Genomic DNA, 21,744 nt, shown 5'->3' with positions numbered 1-21,744 from the left:
ACTCATAATGATCATAACGGGTCCTGAATGCTGTCTTTGGAATGTCGCATTCCCTTACTTTCAACTGATAGTAACCTGATCTGAGATCAATTTTCGAGAAACAGGAAGCACCCTGAAGCTGATCGAAAAGATCATCAATCCTCGGAAGAGGATACTTATTCTTGATGGTAACCTTGTTCAACTGGCGGTAATCTATACACATCCTAAGGGAACCATCTTTCTTTCTCACAAACAAGACCGGAGCGCCCCAAGGTGAGACACTTGGTCGAATAAAACCCTTATCTAGGAGATATTTTAACTGCTCTTTCAACTCTGTTAGTGCCATTCTATATGGTGCATCAGAAAAAGATCATAACAAACAAAAGCATCGAAAAACTAAAAGACAAACACTACCTCTCTTTGAGTCTCAGATATAAATGGTCCAGTCAAATCTTGCAAGACCTCCAGCATATCATTGAATGACACCTTTCCATTCCCGTCAGTATCATAAACTCTAAATATAACTGGAAAAATAAGAAAGAATGGAAGCACATGAGCAACAATTAAACAGAAGAAAGTAAAGTTGAGCGCAAAAGAAGATTGGATTTACGCATTTTAAAGAGACGATCAAAGGTATAAAATGAAAAATTCCCTTACATTCAACCTTTTGTTGTATGCTGGCATGAGCACTAAAGGCTGGTAGGAATGCCACAAATTCTTTGAATTTTAACCCGTCTATCATCCGTAATAGCCTCTGCATTAAGAGAAAGGATGATTAAGAACAAAGTTTTATTGTGGCAGAATTTGCAAAAATGCATTTGTGACATGTCAATGCTGGTCATTGACCAAAAACTCAAATAAACGACATACTAAAAGAGCCACACAATCAAAAAGTTATTTACAGTTGCACCAAACCAGCAGCTAAGAGGAGAGAAGAGAGAAAGTGAGCCGGGAACTTCGAACTTCATTTCTCAATGTTCTAAAAAAAATACAATTCTTATCAATGCACAATGAGAACAGAAAAAGAGGAGAAATCAGGATCTATTAGCCTGCTAGCATAACCTCTATGTTGATGAATCACTGTACCTTTTTAATCTCTATTTCATTTCCCGTTCAAAGACCTCTCTGTTCCCAACATACCTCTCTCTCTCTCTCCTACATGAAACCTGTGGTTTTCTTCGAGTTAATTCTTTACCCTTACATCTCTAGTTTTCCTGGCCGAACATAAACCAGGTCTCATGTTGTTGTCGTTTACAAATTGGATCATCTTTCAATTCTACTTACTTCGAAATTATAATAGATAGTCTCACAAACTTGTATTACTGAACCTTTCATATCTGAAAGATTGAATTTGTTCAGTTTACCAGAGGGGTATGCTTCTTTCTGACACAAAAAATCCCACAAGCACCAAATAGCAAAATAATACCATAGAAACTATTCCCTCATTATTATGTGAGGACAACCAGTCGTTGAACCACATTTGTCCAAAGGGAGTCAATTGACACCACTCTTCGGAAAATTACATTGTGTAGGTATGTCAATGTTTTCTTTATGTATGTATATTTTATTTTGAATCCTCTTGGCTTCTTCGTGTGTATACTTGCTTATATTTTGGATTATATTGCTCGGACTCTTCAATTATACCGACGAGTGTATGCATGATGCTCCAAAAGTAGTGAATTCTTTGGAGGATCCAACACGGTGCGGCAATATTTTTGGAGAGTCCAAGCAACAAAGATTTTGAATTCCATTTAGTGAAAATCTTGGCTCCGACATTGGGGACAACCATTTCAAAGTAAATGCAAAAGAACTTGACCATGATTTCTACAACATTCTAGTGCATTTGCATGCTTCAATTCACAAAACTATACAAACTAAATCCTGAAACAGTATTTACATAAGCATATAAGGAAAATTAAGTTGATTTTTTCTGATGCTCACTCAACTAATAGTTATTATCTCAAAAAGTCACCTTACTTTTGGTTTCCAATTTTCTTCAACAAAGAAAGTGACATTATTAGTTAATCAATCATCTAAGAAATCAACTCAACGAAAAATTTGATCTCGGGTTGCACGCACAACTATGAGCAAATTACACAAAAGCACATATTGTTATCATATAATAATTATCACACAAACAATCAAACATGAGAGAGAGGATTGACAGCAAATTCAGGCACCGAAAGAAACTCTTCTCCAGAGACAAATCCACAACCATTTCTATCCAGTTGACAAAACCTCTGGTACAATGATAGAATCTCCTGCTGTGAAACTAAAACCCCAAAACAAAAAAAGTCACAAACTTTAGTAAAAAAAAAAATACACTTTTCAACATTGATATAAAGAAAACCCACATAACCCCAAAACAAAAAGTTGCAAACTTTAGTTAAAATACACCTTTGAGACATTGATATAAGACACACACATAACCCAAAAACAAAAAAGTTACAAACTTTAGTAAAAAAATACCTTTTTGTAAGCATTGATATACATAACCCAAAACAAAAAAGTTACAAACTTTAGTAAGAAAATACCCTCTTTTAAACATTAAAATAAAAACCCCACAAAAAGTTACAATCTTTAGTGAAAAATATCCTTTTAAAGAGAGAAATATGCATACATGTGTGATTGCAGTGCTCTTGAACTTCTTCAATGTCATATTGAGTCAGCAAGGAAGATGCATTGCCCGTTGTTAATGAAGAAAAGTGAAATCTATGATAAACAAGAAACTAATGAAAAGGGGGGTTTTGAATTTTGGGAATTTGGTAAGCTGAAAAATGTAACAATTGAATGAAACTATGTGAATAAGCACTTTGCATTGGTTTCTACAACTTTTTTCCAACTAATTCTGTCACAGGCATTCATTGTTAAGAAAGGGGTATTTATTAGGGTGTCCGGTTTATGTATTATCGGTTCAATTTTCAGTTTTTAAATACGCTAAATCAATAACAAATTATTTATCAATTTTTGGTTATTAACGGTTTGATTTTTGGTTTATCCAATAAGAAAATATTCATAAAATAAATATATGATTTCTCACTTCTCTAACAATTTGGTGCGATATAGTGAGACAAGCAAATCAGTTGTAAATGCTTTGATATAAACATATAGTGAAATATAATGGAAATTGCATTAAGAGTAGATGTAGTTCGAAGGCTACAATTACTGTTACAACTAAAACATAATATGGAATATCTTATGTGAAGTAGAAGTATTGTGACATATGAAGTGTGTAGACAGTAGATTAGAGTATTGATATAGTGTTTAGTTATGTTAAATTACTAATATTTAATATTTATAAAGGGTATAGTAGTAAATTACTATCGTTTACGGGATTTTGCTAGATTCTACATAATTTTTGCAAAAAAATGGTCAAACAACATTCCAACTTCAAAAAACTTCTATAGTTGAAACTAGACAAAGATACAAGTGAGGCAGATTTTAAAGACAAGATTAATTAAAAAAAAGTGATAATAGCAAAAATATTGATAATATCAGTATGATCGAACAATTATAATTCTAACAAAGTTAAGACAATAAAATTAAAGGATAGCAATAACACTAATCATTATGATTATGCATAGCTATGATAAACAGATACTTTGCAGTTTGCACATCAGAAAGATGTCTACAATTCTCAGTACATAGACTTTATCCCTATCTCGTGGAGGTAGAGAGGTTGTCTCTGAAAGACCCTCGACTCAAATGCAACAACTTTATACAAAACGTAAAAGTAGCATAGCAGCTAGTACTTATTCTGTTTTTGCTTCGTTTTCATTTCTTTTTGTTTCTCCCCTCTCATTCCCATTGCATTCAAAGCGTCTAAAACATCCTTCATCGTTGGCCTTTTGTCTGGATCAAAATACGTGCAGTGATCAACTTCTTTGAAGCATTCGTGAACCAAATATTTTTTACCACATTTAGCCGCATTTGCAATTAATGTTTTCACATAAACAAAACCATTAAGGAAACTAAACTTCCTTTTGGCCATCAGCTCCAGCAGTAGAATACCAAAAAAAATAAACATCAGATTTCATGGTCCTTTCACTTGTGTATAAAAATAGATAAGAAACAGAATTGTATTGGAGTGAAAAAAAGCAGATAAACATGAGGATCATGGCAGAGCTAGCTTCTGAGCTGAGGACTTAGTGCACACTAAGAGCATTATAAGTCATTGGCTCCTTTGGAGTTTACAATCGTATAATTGCTAACACGTAAGAGCTATCTCTATTTTTCACAATTCTCTAAGAATATCGACCTTAGCAAGGGAAAAATCGACTTCTCAAATTGTGCTACATGTGTGGTAAAGAATCTGAGACAGTCAGTCATCTATTCGTAAACTGTAAGATCACAGACAAGAAAGAAGGGGACAGGAATACCAAATTCTTTCGGAGAGTAGCAAACTCTCAAAGAAGAAGTAAACACGCTGATAGAGTGTATGCAAATCCTAACAGATGATGTCAAATTAAGGTTGTTTTTGTAGGATGAGATCGAGTTGTTAACAGATGAAAGAGCAAATTAAGGTTGTTTTTGTAGTATTCCATTCGATTTTCTACAGTTACATTAAGTAGAAGTAGACGATATCACTTAGGTTGGCCCTCTCTACCTTCTTGAAGTAGAGGTAAGGTCTGCGTAAACTCTACCTTACCTAGACCCCACTCGTGGGATTATAGTATTGAGTATGTTGTTATTGTTGCAATTTATCTACTAAATGTAGTGTTCTGTTCTTATATTTCTGGATGGATACATGTATACGGTCGATGAAATCTAATGTTTATATATTTGACATTCTACTGCTAAAGCTGATAGCCAAAAATGACTTACTTTTGTTTTAAGAAATTCAAAATATTTTAATCAATAACATTTAAAACTTATACTATTAGAATTATTATTTTTGATAACTAAACACATTTTATTATCAAAGTGGCAATGTACAACTCAAAAAAGGAAATAACAACCGGCCTTATTCCAACTCCGCGGGCAAGCCTAGTAAATCACTATGCATAATCTCCCTATCTCCTAACCACAATTTGCTAAACTGGATAGTAATTCAGCTAATTCAAACACCTAGCTAGTTTCCCATGCATGCTTGCTCGAACATAAACCTCTTGAATAATCTTTCTCACAATAATATCCTCGCTGCGACATGTATTTTGAAAACTCTATGATTTCCTTCCATCCACTACTCATAAACAGTGGCAGCAAGTGTCATTCTGGAAATAGTAGCAGCATTGCCTTTGCCATTGCACATAGTTTCATATCACTGTATTTCTCCAGCACAGTTCATAGCTTGTCTATTAATTACTTGCCAATGCTCTTCTCCACACGTAGGAAGCTACAAATCACTCAAAAAATAAGTGTTTTATATTTTCCGATTCAATATCATAGAGAAGACATAAAAGACATACTTGCATTCCTCATTTTAGCATCCTATTAGTATATAGCCTACCATGAATAGTCACGTATAAGATGAACAACCACTTTGATAAGCCTAGATTGTTGCACATTAATCTCCTCCAAGGAACAATAAGCTAGACACCTATCAATTTTTGGTCCATCAATTTGATTGAAAACGTGTATATCTATAACAATTCAGTTTCAATCATACCTACCTCCTCAATGTATTTTTTGCGCCTTCAATATCTTCTGAACTATCCTACATGCTTGATAAAAATATTTACATACATTATTTTTTTAATACTATATTTTATCAAAAATAATTAATTTTTCTATATAAAAAAGGGAAAAAGGACAAATATACCCCCGAAATATCGTAAACGGTATGCAGATACTCTCCTTCATACTTTTGGGACATTGGTGCCCCTACCATTCAAAAACTAGAACATATATACCCTTTATACTAATGGACATACACGTGTCATAATCTTATCCATCGACCCGACATTTATTAAATATCGGATCGACGAATAAGATTGCGCTATGTATCCCTATTTAGTCTTCCGTTAGAGTGAAGGGCATATATGCTCTAGTTTTTTTACGACAAGGGCACCAATATAACAAAAATATGACGGAGGGTATCTGCATACTATTTACGATAATTCGGTTATATTTGTCGTTTTTCCCTATAAAAAATATAATAATTTGGGTCCTCTTTTTTGGAGGCCTAAAGCATATAGTACCTTATTTTGCATTACATAGAGCCGCCCTCCCCAACGGAACGCGCCGCTGTAAAGCAGCCATTAACGGCGAGCAGAGGTTTTGTCTCCGGTGAACCAGTGAAGGCTTTAAGCTCCGACACGAACCAACCAACGAGCTCGAAGCTCGCGCAACCGATAACAACCAAATTTCACCAGTGAACCAGCGACACCAACTCCGGCAAAACAGGTAATCTTCTATATATATATATATATATTTATCTTTGTTTATTCTCTGCGTTTCATATCTGGCTGGAGGAGTTTAAACTCCGGCCATCATTATTGTTATTTTATGTTTTTTTAGTTACTGATATAATTTTCCGATAAAGTTCATCTTCTCTGACCAGCTATGTTGAGTTTTTGCCTCAACATTATTTTATTTCGGGTGTTCAAACTGCCATAAGCTTTTCCTGTTACTTGTTGCTTTTTATGGGATTTGGGTGGTTTTTTTGTTGTTGTTAGAGGTTAATTTGGGCGTTTTTGGTTGGATTTTCCTCAAGTTTTCAGCTGAAAAAAGTGAGCTTGACAATGGAAGAAGATAAGGGGTTGAAGAAAGAGAAGAAAAACATCCCTGTATTGCCATGGATGAGAAACCCAGTTGATATTACTACCTTTGATCAATGCTCTGTAGTTCTTTTGCCTTTTATTGATCCCAGGTACTCTTTCAGCATTACTCCCTTCAACCCCAAAAATCAACATGATGTTCCGAGTATCGTAGGTTCTCCATTTCAATTTGTCTATGTGGTTTTGACTTGACACGAACTTTAAGAAACTAAAAAAAAAGACAAATTTTGTGGTCAATACATTGAATGTACCAAATGCTCATTAATCTCGTGGTCTTAAACATGACTTGTAGAAAGTTAGAATTAAAGAGTTGACAAATATTTAAAATATGGTATGCTACAAGTGAATATTTGCTCCAAGAAATAATCCGAATTTTAGGATGACATACCCTTTTAATACAGTTCATGAAGGCTATTGAAGTGCTAATTCCTGGAAATTAGGAGGCGTTAACAACAAAGAAATTGTTGGAGTTATCTTATCAATTCTATCTAGTTCCAATAGGCTTGATGTTGGAAATATACCTTCTTTTTTAAATGGATTAAAAAAGGAGATTAAGAAGTTGAAATGGAGTGAGTACATCTTTAGAAACTGCATAAAGGTTCTATCTTTAAAAAATATTAGTAACTCGTTCAAACAGTTATATGAATGTTGGCAGAACCAGGTTGTGATCAGAAGATTTAAGATAATTTGGAGGGATCATTTGTGAAGAACTCCATTCTATCTCTCCCTTGTTACGAACAAAAAAGTGGAATGAAATCCCAGTTATACACTCCCTTCGTTCTACGAACCCTTGTTGATTCTGAACGAATACCTTTATGCATCATGTGGAACATATGGCAAGACATCAATAGGAGATTTATTGTTGATAAAAAGCGTCACATTTCTATTATTATTAAGAATAGATGGTTAGGAAGCTTATACTTTTGGTGTAGGAGTAGTTTGATTTAAATATCCCAGAATTTAGAGATGTTCGAGTTTCTACAAATTTCTGTAGCTCCTGAAGCTTTTTTGGACTTGGTTAGCTCCTTAATTTTAGATTAGCCTTTTGTAATAGAGCTAACAATGTCTTTTACTGCTCTGTAAATTTTGCATTTTCTTGATAGAAGATGTTTTGAGTTTCTGGGAATGTAGTTTTTGTATGGTTTTCTTGTAATTTTTCAAACCCTGCCTCAGAAGCTTGGTATTTAAGTGGAGAACTATAGAAAAGTGCTACTGCCCTCGTGGTTTCTCGGTTATCATCCTTCTGTCTTACAATCTATATGACATTCTTTTTGTTTTGGGATGTGGCAAAATCTTTTGGTTCCCTTTTATTAATAATGTTACTTTCTATAGCCTTTTACCAGGTTCAAGTATTCAAATTATTTAACTAATCAAATACTAAATTCTGATGGTATATTGTATGTTCTATTTATCAAACTAACTTTTCAACTTAAAGTACTACTTGTATCCTATACAACATAAACTAACAAGTTAAACTCCATGCACCAAAATGGTGTCCCATAATATTGGAAGGATGGAATACAAACGGGTTGAGAAAATTGTGTTGAAAGTATTTTTATTAATGGCATCATTTAAAATACGATCACTGAGATCTAATACTATCTTACAGCTGAAGAACTATATGACCTGGTGTGGGACACATTTTCCGAATGTCTTGTTTCCGTCTTGTTATTATATTTGTACAGACAGATATGAATGTTGCTCATCCATATTCTTCAATCGTTTGTATTGTCTGCTGGTTCCCAATCGATAGCATGGCCAGTTGGTAAACCCCATCTCAAAAGAAAAAAGTTCTCCATTCCTCCAGGATAAGGAATGAACAAAATGTAAATTATTGTTAATGATCACCTCTCAGTTTCGACAATTAATATTTCATTTCTTATCCGAAATATCCTCAGTTTATTACTTTGCTTTACTGTTTATAATAAAATTCCTATGATTGCAGTTGAAACATTGTTACACATATACCTTATGCTTTCTTGACACTTGATACTGGATCTTGTACACTTCCACTCCAACTTACTATTACCCATACATGTTTCTTCACTAGGTTAGTGGCGGCTTTGAAGAATATGAGCATCACTTCACTCTTTCCCGTGCAACTTGCTGTCTGGCAAGAGACGATTGGACCTGGCTCTTTTGAACGAGACCTTTGTATAAATTCACCTACTGGGAGCGGGAAAACTATTGCTTATGCCTTACCAATTGTTCAGATGCTGTCTACACGTGCTGTTAAATGTCTTCGTGCACTAGTGGTCTTGCCTACTAGAGACCTTGCATTGCAGGTTATTCACTGTAGTTTTGGAAAATGCGCAGTGCATAATTACACAAATTCTCAGTTACCTGTAAATCTTTGGATCAACTGTCTTTCCAACTTTGCCTCCTCCCTTGGCCTTTTCTTTTTTTGATGAGCAAGTCAATGATCTTCCTAGGTTTTCGTCGCCTTAAAACTATGACTTCATGCTACCTATCACAAAAGAAAAAAACACTACAAGTTCATACTTTGGCTGAGTTCTTTTACTTGCAATCTAATAATTGGTGGAATTTTGTCGTAGTGCCTCAGAGGCTTTTTGTAAGAATACCTCCAACTTCTAAGTGGGTTCTTCACACCAGTGACATATCTACATTTGCATTTGCACATGCAATTATTTATTTATTTATTAAGGCCTCTCTATTTGCACTTTCACATGCAAAGATAGATAACTAGCTTCTCAGAGGAAGATTATGTTTTTACCATTTGTTTCCGTTCGCAGGTCAAAGAGGTCTTCTCTGCTCTTGCACCTGCAGTAGGTCTGTCTGTCGGCTTGGCAGTAGGTCAGTCATCAATTTCAGATGAAATCTCCGAGCTCATCAAGAAACCCAATGTTGAGTATGGCATATGTTATGATCCTGAAGAATTCTCATACGAGTTACAAAGTGCAGTAGGCATATTAGTGGCAACTCCTGGAAGACTGATGGACCACATCAATAACACTGATGGTTTTACGCTTGAGCATCTATCTTATCTTGTAAGCTGCATATATTTAGTTGCTTAGAATTTCTTAGTATGTATATTTACATTAGTCCCCTATTCTTCTCTTCTTTGTTGCGATTAATATCATGGCATAAAGCATTTCTGTCTGAGAATATCTTGATCATCTTAAGAAGTTAAGTGTCCCAGCTAACTTTTTGCTTTTCCTTAGGGTCTGCATTCTGTTATCTCATTAGTCTATAAGGTCACTAGGAAAACAAAGCGCAGGGAAGTACCTTTGATAATTTGAAAGAAGTTTGTTAGAAGTAGGGTGATACCGAGGTAAAACAAACAGACAACTATAGTGCATGTTTTGGCAGCAAATGTGCTGGCTATTTGTCTTTATGTTAATAGATTTCTAATGTCTTTCCACCATCTTCATTTATATCAATGCATTGATCAATCATTAATAACTGTACATGAAAGAAATAGTAGAGCTTTTGAAGCAAAAGAGCTGAGTTTTTCATCTAAGGAATAGCTTCCTGTTTAATGTATTTTTGGTGCATCCATGATGTTTCTATTTGCATAGAGCGTGGGTGTCTTTTGTAGAGAATCACATCCTTCTGTAATTACCCTACTTTTTGTATGTGGGAGCTTTCCCATTATCAATAAAATTATATTTACTTGATTAAATTATCAATATATGTTTGGTATTTTATTCACTTCAATGCCTCTTTTCTATTTGAAAAGGAAAACTTGGAATGCTACTATGCTAATAACTCAGACAATTAAGATTTGTTTCAATTTAATCATTAAACTTCAAAGTGGTAGTTATAGGTCTTCAGAGTGTGAGGTACATATTATGATATTGCTCGTTTTTTCTTCATTATACTTTGTTGAAACCATTTGACTTACATTTTGGTATCATGTAGGTTGTTGATGAAACATTAAGTGTCCCAGCTAACTTTTTGCTTTTCCTTAGGGTCTGCATTCTGTTATCTCATTAGTCTATAAGGTCACTAGGAAAACAAAGCGCAGGGAAGTACCTTTGATAATTTGAAAGAAGTTTGTTAGAAGTAGGGTGATACCGAGGTAAAACAAACAGACAACTATAGTGCATGTTTTGGCAGCAAATGTGCTGGCTATTTGTCTTTATGTTAATAGATTTCTAATGTCTTTCCACCATCTTCATTTATATCAATGCATTGATCAATCATTAATAACTGTACATGAAAGAAATAGTAGAGCTTTTGAAGCAAAAGAGCTGAGTTTTTCATCTAAGGAATAGCTTCCTGTTTAATGTATTTTTGGTGCATCCATGATGTTTCTATTTGCATAGAGCGTGGGTGTCTTTTGTAGAGAATCACATCCTTCTGTAATTACCCTACTTTTTGTATGTGGGAGCTTTCCCATTATCAATAAAATTATATTTACTTGATTAAATTATCAATATATGTTTGGTATTTTATTCACTTCAATGCCTCTTTTCTATTTGAAAAGGAAAACTTGGAATGCTACTATGCTAATAACTCAGACAATTAAGATTTGTTTCAATTTAATCATTAAACTTCAAAGTGGTAGTTATAGGTCTTCAGAGTGTGAGGTACATATTATGATATTGCTCGTTTTTTCTTCATTATACTTTGTTGAAACCATTTGACTTACATTTTGGTATCATGTAGGTTGTTGATGAAACAGATAGGTTATTAAGGGAAGCTTATCAGTCCTGGCTTCCTACCGTCATTCAGTTGACCAGCTCTTCTGTTGATGGGAACTTCCCTTCTTCTGCTGATCTTCTTCCTTGCACTTATGGTTCATTGAAGACAATCAGAAGAATGTATGTTGTTATGCCTATCCCCTATTCCTTATGAATTGCTTATATGTGGAATCCTCTTTAGATGCACATCTTTCTCTCAGTCGTAATCTGACATTTTTCTAATCAAGAAGTAATTGTCTGATTATTCAAGTCTGGTTTGATTCTTTCTTTGACTGTCATATCTTTTTCAATGTTGAGTTGCTTACTCTTTTGATCATGAAAATGTATCTATCCTTGCACCTAAGTGTGTGACCTAGTGGTTGATGAAGTAAGTGGAGAACCATGAGGTCTCAAATTCAAATTCCAGCAGAGGTAAAAAAAATAAAATCTAGGTGATTTCTTCTCAATCTACTCTAACTTTGATGGACAGAATTACTTGATACGTGTGGTGACGGGAGGTAGTAACCTAGCAGGTACCTGGTGGAAAGTCGAGATGCACACAAGCTGGCCCAGACACCAGACACCACTGTCATCCAAAAAGAAATGCATAACGTATTATTTTGTTAGTGGATCCAACTTTGTTTGGAAGGCTTACCTTTAATCAATTGATGGTTCATTGAGTTTGCTCCTTAGGATCGAATAGGTTTAAGTGCACATAGGCAATTCACTGTCTTGTTTTCTTTTTGTCCATTTCACATGTGGGATTTTCTTAAGCATTGCTTTAAAACTAATGCAGGGGCACTGAAAGAGGGTTCAAGGGAAAAGCCTATCCAAGGCTGGCAAAGATGGTTTTATCAGCCACACTAACACAAGACCCAAGTAAACTTGCTCAGCTTGATTTGCATCATCCTCTTCTTTTGACGACTGGAGAAAGACGTTACAAGCTTCCTGAAGAACTCAAATCATTTAAAGTGGTGGGTCGATGCTACTTGAATGAAATATGGTCTATTTATATATTATCTTCTTTTTCCTGATATGCCTGAAAATGTGTTTATTATTGCATATCATTTATCTTGATGATTGATCTTCTTATTCCAAAAATTATTGTTATTCCATAATATTTAGAAGTCATTGTTGCCTAACCTATCAAAAAGAAGGGAAAAAAGAATCAGTTTGTTGTCTCCAAGTCATAAGGAATTTCCTAATTTACCATAATGTTGTCTAGGAGGAACTTTGTTTTGTTTTCTGTAGATATGCTCATATAGCAGAAATTACTGCTTCAGTGTGGTCTAAATGTTTGTTAGCAGGACCTTACTTTATCTAAAAGCATTGGCTTAAACTGTGTTGTGCATCAACCTTGTGGATTGTCTTGAGACAGTGTCTCCCCTACATTGCTAAAGTCCAAACCACTGTTATTAGAAACCAGCACTTTGTTGCTGAAAGTGACTGTGCGATGCAAAGTGAGGGTTTGTCTAAAAAACATCACTTCATTGCTTAAAGGGACAAAGTGATGCTGAAGGTTTATCTAAAAACTGAAGCAACAGAGCAATGCGAAGTGAAGGTTATTGCCTCATGAGGAAGCAGTGTTCTTCAGAAAGTAATTTATCTAGTGTGAAGCAGTCGATTATTCAACAGACTTTGAAAGATGAAAAAGAAACCAACCATTATTTTTTCCTCCTCTTTTTTGCCCAGTTCAAAATAAAATGTGGGGTGGGGTGGGGTGGGGGGAATAGGGATTTTTGCTATTTGAGTATTAGGACTCCTCTCCAAATTACATTTTAATGATGTTTTGTTTGAGCTGTTGGATAAGTACTTTCATTGTTGAATTCTGGATGCTGAAGCTTGCAATTCAGTGTTATAAGTACTAAATTTTTTATACTGGGTAATTTTTGTGCTTTCAATACATTGTGTGCTTCAATTTGAAAAGTTTGCACCTGACTTCTCACTTTTCCCTCCCATTGGATTTGTGCTATTTTGTGCCACACTGTTCCTCAGATGATTGATATCAGTGGTTTTACCTTCCTTTTGTGTAGCTATGTCAATCGAAGCTTAAGCCACTTTATCTAGTTTCCCTTCTTCAAAGCCTGCAAGGGGAGAAATCAATTGTTTTCACATCATCCGTGGAGTCCACTCATAGATTATGCACCTTGCTCAAGTTTTTCGACAATTTGCAAATTGAGTTCAAGGAGTATTCTCGTCTTCAACGGCAATCTGTAAGAAGGTACTTAGATACATTCGCTTAACAACTTGAGTTTAGCCCTGAGCTGTTACATTATGTAATTTGCTAGAGAAGTTTGCAGTCAACTGTATTATGATGTTTTGCATGAGCCCACATTTTACTGAAGCTATCTGAATGTAGTCATGCATGGAGCCATCTAGGTTGCCAAAAAGCTGTAATGTACTACTATACTGTTAAAAAATCTGTTTTGTTTAGTTGGTTTCCAAAGTGCTATATTAGAAGTACACAAATATCTGGGTAGGTTACAGTGTTCCAAAATTATGTATCAGAGACAATTTTTCTGATCAACAAATGCATCAGAGAATCTTTTCTGGCCATATGGAATGTCTGCATCTCACTGGAAATCTGTCTACCTAATCCAAGTGACCGCTGAAGGCTGTTAACCTTTATAGGTTTTTGGCTTTATAAAAAAAAAAAACCTTTATAGGTTTCTGGAGAAGAAAGGGCATGTTTGGTATTGTTCTGTCTTGATTGCCATCTTATTTAGTTTACTCGAGCTTTAGACTTGCAAGTTGGATTAATGGAAAAGTTAAAAAAAGAAAACGAAGTACAGAAAAATTAAATATAATTAGTCGTCATATTTATACTTGACGTTGTTGAAAGGTGATGTTACGTTTATTTGGGAAACGTTTTGTGGTGAACCACCTGTGTGATTGGTCTTGCATATTTAAGTCTACCATCTTGCAACTTAATATCCTGAACTTTTGCCTTACAGCAAGACGTTGAGGGCTTTCCGGTCAGGGCAAGTGCAAGTGCTTATTTCCTCTGATGCTATGACTCGTGGAATGGATGTTGAAGGAGTGAGAAATGTCATAAACTATGATATGCCTGCATATATAAAAACATTTATTCATCGGGCAGGCAGAACTGCAAGAGCGGGCCTAAGTGGATGTTGCTTTACGTTAATGCATAAAGATGAGGTATGTCTTTTTAAATGACGGGGAGTAAATGTTTTAAAGATTCCAACTTTAAATGATCTATTTTTCGTATTGAGACATTAAGTTCTGGCCCCTAAGGAAGCTAAAATTTTGTAAATTACCTGATGTAGTAAATCTGACTATAGCATGCTATTAACATAATAAGTACCTTTTTCTTTGGGGTACTTCATTAAATTAAGTTTTGCTCTAACAGTAGAGTAATGACTACTTGAGCTGATTGGTTAAAAAAATTGACTATTTGAACTGGTTCACTGCCATCAAATGGTCACAAAATTGGAAAAAAAAGGTCAGATCTTGTCGCTCATAAGCTGCCATAAAAGCTAAACACTTCTCCACTCTCAATGTGCTTGTATTCATATTGTTATCCTAACTGTCACAGCACTTGGAGTGTTCAATGTTTTAGGATACTTTGTATGATGTACGAACATACTTGTAAAAATAAATGATCTAATCTCAGACTATTAACTGTGCATACCACCAAGTTTCTCAACCCTTCCGCGATATACTTTTTTGATGGAGGAGTTCGGCTTGGAACTTTGAAGCACTGAACTTTCTTTTGCTTTTGCAGTAAATTCTTGTTTAAATATGAAATTTTCCAATGCTAATTTTTGCAGGTCAAGCGCTTCAAGAAGATGCTACAAAAAGCTGACTGTAACTCTTGCCCTACCTATTCTGCTTCTTCTGAAGTGATAGAGTCACTTCGCTCTGTGTATAGCTCAGGTACTTTCTTTTTCCATTTTCAACATGTTTGTAAGTACTTGGCAATCAAAGTGGAGCACTATATGTTGAAATTATGAAGAAACCAGCAGTAGTTCATTTACCTGTTCTGATACTTAAACCTTGAGATCTCCTATTAGCCTTTTTTGGAGAAAAATAAAGTATTAGAACTATTTCTGCAATTACTCTTCAGTTATTCTGTGTTTTTAATTGAACCTCTTTTCATTGTTTTCTAGCTTTGGAGAAACTTAGAGAGAATGTTGAATCAGAAAAGTTTAAAAAAAGCAAGATTAGGTTGAAATCTTCAAATGTGAGAAAGGAGAAGTGAAAAGCTGTCCATGGTGATAACTTCCATTTTCCTAGACAGTGTAGTACACTGTTGCCAACCAGTTTATGATATCATGGTGAGTCGCTACATTTTGATATTATTGTGTTATTTTCATTTTTATGTCATTATGTTTCTTGCTGCTTGCCTATAGATTGTTAGCATTGTTCTTGGTTCTCTAGTTGATGCCACACAAAAGAGTACAGAAGAAAGTGTTCCAATGTTGTTTCTCCTGACAGTGGTAATTCATGTTTTTTGTATTATTTTTTTTGCTCTTTTTCTATTGCAGCTATCTTCATCCATTCGATGCCAATATTAAGATAAGGTGGATATCATTCTGCCTTTTGTTTAAAAAGTTGCACTGTTTTTATAAAATGAATTAGAATTTGAAGGTCATATGATTCTAGCGGAACTGCTGGTATTCTATAAGCTGAAAGAGAGGATAAGGGAACTAGACTAGAAAAACTAGGAGTAAGGAGAAGTGGGGAGGGTGGGGTATATTGAAGTTGGAGGGTAAACTGACTCTCCAATTTAGCATATTGTCTCTTTTGGTATGGGAGAAAAGCACTAGTTAAGAACAAAGGGAAGAAATGATGTGTGACAACCAGTAGGCAAGTAAGTTCTTTTGATGTAAAATTATTCAGTTGTTCATATAAAGTATGCATGTTTCTACATTCTCGTGTTCTGGTCTAAATGCATGCTGTGGAATAGAATACTTTGTTTATTTATAAAAGAAACAAAAATACTGGCACCCAAGGGTGTGACCTAGTGGTAAATGAAGTGGGAGGAGAACCATGAAGTCTCAAGGTCAACTCCCAACCGAGACAAAAGATACTAGGTGATTTCTTCCCATCTACCTAAGTCTTGGTGGGCAGGGGTGCCCTGTAGGTTGGTGGGAGCAGCAGGCACCCAGTAGTATAATCAAGGTGCGCAAAGTTGGCTTGGACACTGCCGTAAAAAAGAAACAAAGATACTGTGCATAGCAATTTCTTAACTGGACTGAAGTAACTTTGGGAAAATTTAAAGTAGCGATAAGTATTCTGATAGTTCGATAGAGATATTTTCCTTCTCACACGGTTACATTTAGTCAATATATCTGGCAATAAGAGTTTACAGTCCAATCTTCGCTGACTTTGTAACTAAGAGAAAATTTGCTGAAGGAAAACAGCAAGAAATCAGTAGATTGGTCAGGAAATTGAAAATTGAAAGTACTCTCAGCCAGCCTAAGTAGATACTTTAGCTGCCAAATGCAGAAAGAGACCTCTGAACTTCTTTGAGAAAAGATTTAGAATTTTTTGCATTTGAAGGTAAAGCAGAATAAGTTGAAGATGATGACAGCAAAGAACTCTTCAGAGAGAGTGCCTCACTTGTGCTAGCTTCTCTCTCCTCCTCTTTGATGGTTTCTAGCAGTTTTGAGGCTCGGTGTCTCATGACATTTACAAACTGTGGTGGTGCTACCTCTGTAACAAACCTAGCAATACGAGCATTTGTCATCTTCTTAGTAGGTTTTGGTAGAGACTGCAGTTGAGAAAAAAGGTCCAAGATGCTTGCTAGAACTGTAGAAGTAGTGTTTAAGAAGAAGGTGGGTTGTATGAGTTAAAAACCACAGAAGGGGTGAAATTTATAGGGTTGTGGATTATATTATCCTTCTATGGTCTGGCTTAAATTGAACCAGTCGTCTTAATCGAGGTTTTAATTATTTTTTGCTGTTAGTGCCGTCACTTACTTTTAGTCTTAATTGAACAGATAAAGATGTTATCATCATAGTCATCCTCTTGATGAGATATCCTCATATGGAGCCACGGAATGCAATGTGTCTATGCATGAGTAGAAAAAGCAACACATCTTAAATATGCGGTATTTGTTGCCTTTGAAAGCTTCCAAATTTGAACTTTTCCTTATTGAGCTGGAACCTGCTGATTGAATGCCACATGCCCTTTCTGCATTTAGTGATTCACAGCATATGAAAAATTATTGTGATTGGTTCTGTGCATGTAACAAAGGGTTGCACTAGAAACGAGACACATTTTTATCTTTCTAGAATTGCAGTTGGTAACTTGATTAGCATCACTTAATCCCTCTATGTGGGTTATATACTAAAGACTTGTTCATTATGAAATCTCTTTTTCAGATACTTACTTATCACCATTCTAACATATATTCAACATCCATGCCTTAACTTGTTTGTGTGAATACTTACTTATCACCATTCTAACATATATTTCAGATACTTACTTATCACCATTCTAACATAATGTCAACATCCATGCCTTAACTTGTTTGTGTGAAGAACCTTTAGTTAATGGCATTTTAACCTTAATAATATAGTTCAACTCGTGCTGCTCTGCCTTTTACTATGGTGAGGCAGGTCCCACTTTCACCATTATTTTGCCCCATCTCTCTCCTGTAATTGTCTTGTTTAATTTCTTGCTTACTTCTCCAGTCTTTCTGTTGGTTTGTAGAATTTTAGCCTCTGTATATCCTTCTATTCTTCTTTTACTTCTTCATTTCTTCTCCTTTACAAACCTACTTTCAAAGTTCAATTTAACTATTTGTTGGTGTTCTGGTTTTAGAGATGTACATTACATTTTTCTAGAGTCTTCTCAATGTCATGGCTTTTGAAGAGGGGTGTGGAATCACTTAAGAGTTTAAATAAGCCTTTTCATGATATTCTTAAACAAAATCCCGGGACTTCTGACTTTTCATTCTTTTCGACAAATGATAAATAATTATACGAATATCAAATTTGTTGGGAAAAATTCTCAAATTTGTGGTAAACAAGGAAAATAATCTGATTATCGCTGTTGCTGCTAATTTTGGAGGAGAAAGCTTTGTGATTCTGTTAACTGTGTTCTTTCTTCTTTCAGTAGATAGGTGATGATGAAAGGTTAGAACAAGAGGAAAATGTGCTAAGAATGGTAGTTGGATCCACTAGTACAGATTAATAATGAGGATATGTAAAATTTAAACGTTGTTTGATCTGACCTTAAATAAAACAAGACGTGGGACAGGTAGTAAATATAACTCAGAAAAGAAAATGTAACCCAGGATTACGTAAAGCTTTATAACGTCGCTAAAAGAAGAGACACTCACTGTCTTTAGAAAATTTTAGCCGAATGGTAAAACATCACCGCAGAGTATGTTTATGCACGGTAATTTTCACAAATGTCATCAGCAGTCAGCTTTTTGTCAGTCAGAACTTGGAAATAAAATAATCCTTAAAACGTTTCTCCCACATGTCTTTAGTCTATTTATGAAATTATTTAAAATTTTGTGTTGTTTTTGTTAATTTTCTTTAATGATGTATTATTTAAATGAAAAATTTGAATGAGGAGGAGGAGGGTGAATTCCTGATAGCAAGGAAACAGAAATAGGAACAGGGGGAACAAGGGAACTTTTTATGGAAGTGAGAGTAAGCTTCAAAGGGGTAGACTTTGAGGGTAGAAGGGTGAGGGTGGGGTGGGAAGGAGAGATAAGGAAGCGGAGAAAAACTAAAAGTCCAAGTATACTAAACTCACAGAGGAAAACTGCGGGGAGGGGGAAAGTAAGGGAGGAGGTTTCTTGTGGTTTGGAGGAAAGCACCTTTTTAGAACAAAAAAGAAGAAGTGCTGGGTGCATGATCAGTTAGTATTATATTCTAGGGAAGGGGGGAACAAGAAGGTTTTTCAATGTAAAGTTGCTCAATTGTTTGTTTTAGTATGAATGTTACTACATTCTCTCATTCTGCTGTAATTAGATGCATTTGAGTTCACTGTGCGATAGAATGTTTTCGTATGCTTGTAAAGCCCTTCCTTAGTGCCTGTTTTGTAGAATAACATATATTAATTATGTCTAAAAGAAACAGGATACAAGATGTGCATAACAATTTCATTGCCGTACTGAAGTAAATTTGGTAATATTTACAGAAAGTAGCAACAGAAATTTACTGATAATTCAAAGGAGGAATTTTCATCTTCCCATAGAGGTTACATACTGTCAATACTTATCTAGTCTCAGCAGGCTTGGACTCTGTCCAAAGCTTTGCGGACTTTCTTACTAAGAAAGAGAGAATTTGCTGAAGGAAAAAAACAAGGACTCAGTAGACTGGCAAAAATTAAAAGCATTCTTAGCAAGCTAGAGTATATACTTTAGCTGCCAAATACAGAAAACGACCTCTGAACTTCTTTGAGAAAATATTTAGAACATTTTACATTTGATGATGAAGCAGAATAAGCTGAAGACGATGAAGGTGAATAACACTTAAGAGAAAGTGACTCGCTTGTGCTAGCTTCTCTCTCCTCCTCTTTGATGGTTTCTAGCATCTTTGAGGCTCGGTTTCTCATGACATTTACAAATTGTGGTGGTGCTACCTCTGTAACAAACCTAGCAATACGAGCATTTGCCATCTTCTTTTGTAAGTTTTCAAAGAGACTGTGGTTGAGTGGAAAGGTGCAAGATGCTTAGATAGAACTATAGAAGTAGTGTTTTGAGGATAAGGTGGATTGTATGCCTTACAAACACAAATGAGATGATATTTATAGGGGTTTTAATTAGATAATCCTTTATGATCTGGCTTAAAATGAACCAGTCGTCTCAATCGAAGTTTTAATCATTTTTAGCTGTTAGTGCAGCCACTTACTTTTAGTATTAATTGCACAGACAAAGATGTCTCTAATCGTGGTCATCTTATTGAAGAGATATCCATCCTCCTAGATGGGACCGCAGAATGCAATGTGTCTATCCATGAGTAGAAAAAAACAGCATAACTTAAATATGCGGTTTTTGTTTCCATCAATATCTTCCAATATTCAACTATACCTCATTGAGCTGCAACCTGCTGATTGAATGCCACATGGCCCTTTCTGCATTTCATATCTAAACTGGTTCTTTCGTGCAGATCTGGATGAATTGTGCAGTCGGTGGAGGGTCAAAAAGACTAATCCTGTTTGCGGGATTGTGAAAGCTGGACTTTCCATGAAGGTTCATTGCCAAAATTTGAGTCTCTTACGCTACAATGTGAGAAAAATTCAAGTATATAAGCACCCAGGGGACGTCGATGGAGACGCGTTTTATTTGGTTGGTATGAAAATATTGAATGGCTGGGATTCTTCATTGCTGGTGAAAATTGAAAAAACTGGAGATATTCATCTTGAACTATGATTATAATGGCAGTCGTTAACTTTAAAAATGACATACACCAGTTTTTGTTATTTGCTGGAGATCTTTCATACTTCAATTTTATTTATTTATGTTGTATGTTGTATATGGGTGATTCCTCGGGAAACGGTCTCTACCTCCATGAGGTAGGAGTAGGGTCTACGTACACTTTACCTTCTCGAGATCCCACTTATGGGATTTCACTTGCTATTTTGTAATGTTTAGATATAGAGCCCACTTATCGAATTTCACAGGGTATATTGTAATGTTCAAATATTTGCATTTAATCTATTATTATTATAGTTGATGGTCAAGAACACACTTGAACTATCATTTTTTCACGAGTTTCACATCCCAACTATTATGTTCTCTTTCCCTTACTTAAACTATCATAATCTATGTATTAAATCAAGTATTAAATTGTTACGTGATACTTGTAGTGGTGGGAGGTAGCATGTGTCATGTGACATTAGTCGATGTGAGTGTAAATTGGCTCAGACATCACGATGCATGAATTGTTATGCGATGAATAAGGTTATTTTTCTCACTAGTAATATTATATTTGGTGGCTAGTTAAGATGTAAATTATTTAGATTTAAAATTGACATGGTGTTTGATTTTGCAATTTAAAAAACTCTATAATTAAATATTTATAAGTTATAAGGAAATTTATTTACTATTTTATACATGATAGAGGATGGAATAACTAATATATGTATAATTAATACATGGATCACTAAAAATCTGCATAAAATAAACACATTTTATAATATAAAATTGGAAAAATTACAGAAATCTCATCTTTTAGTTTACTTATTACCATTATCCCCTATAAGTTTTACAAATTTCAAAAATCCCTCATTTTCGCTCATCAGATTAGTGTATCAGCGCTTATATTATTGTATCTCGCGCATGTATCAACGCTTATATTATTGTATCTCGCGCATTAGATTAATGTATCAGCACTTATATTATTGTATCCGTTTGAGGGATTTCTATAATTATAAACTTTTAAGAGATAGATTATAATTTTGCCTTAAAAGTA

General features: G+C 35.0%; 1 protein-coding gene across 3 annotated transcripts; it reads left to right on the top strand.

Moving 5' to 3' along the window:
* The first annotated feature begins 6,096 nt into the window (after positions 1 to 6,096).
* On the top strand, positions 6,097 to 21,006 carry LOC102580927 (DEAD-box ATP-dependent RNA helicase 1-like). Of its 3 annotated transcripts, none has more exons than XM_006362399.2 (11): positions 6,097 to 6,324; positions 6,642 to 6,790; positions 8,749 to 8,983; positions 9,452 to 9,706; positions 11,331 to 11,485; positions 12,141 to 12,318; positions 13,378 to 13,565; positions 14,299 to 14,503; positions 15,136 to 15,241; positions 15,475 to 15,642; positions 20,440 to 21,006. In XM_006362399.2, exons 2-10 carry the CDS (start codon positions 6,663 to 6,665, stop codon positions 15,564 to 15,566), a joined length of 1,542 nt encoding a protein of 513 aa, XP_006362461.1. In that variant the 5' UTR covers positions 6,097 to 6,324; positions 6,642 to 6,662; the 3' UTR covers positions 15,567 to 15,642; positions 20,440 to 21,006. The 3 variants fall into 3 exon arrangements, with proteins under 3 accessions (XP_006362461.1, XP_006362460.1, XP_015158471.1); XM_006362398.2 differs by having other exon boundaries at positions 6,635 to 6,790; XM_015302985.1 differs by lacking the exon at positions 6,642 to 6,790.
* Positions 21,007 to 21,744: the final 738 nt, after the last annotated feature.

Source organism: Solanum tuberosum, unplaced genomic scaffold (genome assembly GCF_000226075.1).
Source record: "Solanum tuberosum cultivar DM 1-3 516 R44 unplaced genomic scaffold, SolTub_3.0 scf00403, whole genome shotgun sequence".
Lineage (NCBI taxonomy): Eukaryota > Viridiplantae > Streptophyta > Magnoliopsida > Solanales > Solanaceae > Solanum > Solanum tuberosum.
Note: the sequence above shows the minus strand (reverse complement) of the source record. Positions and strands in the feature narration are given on the sequence as shown.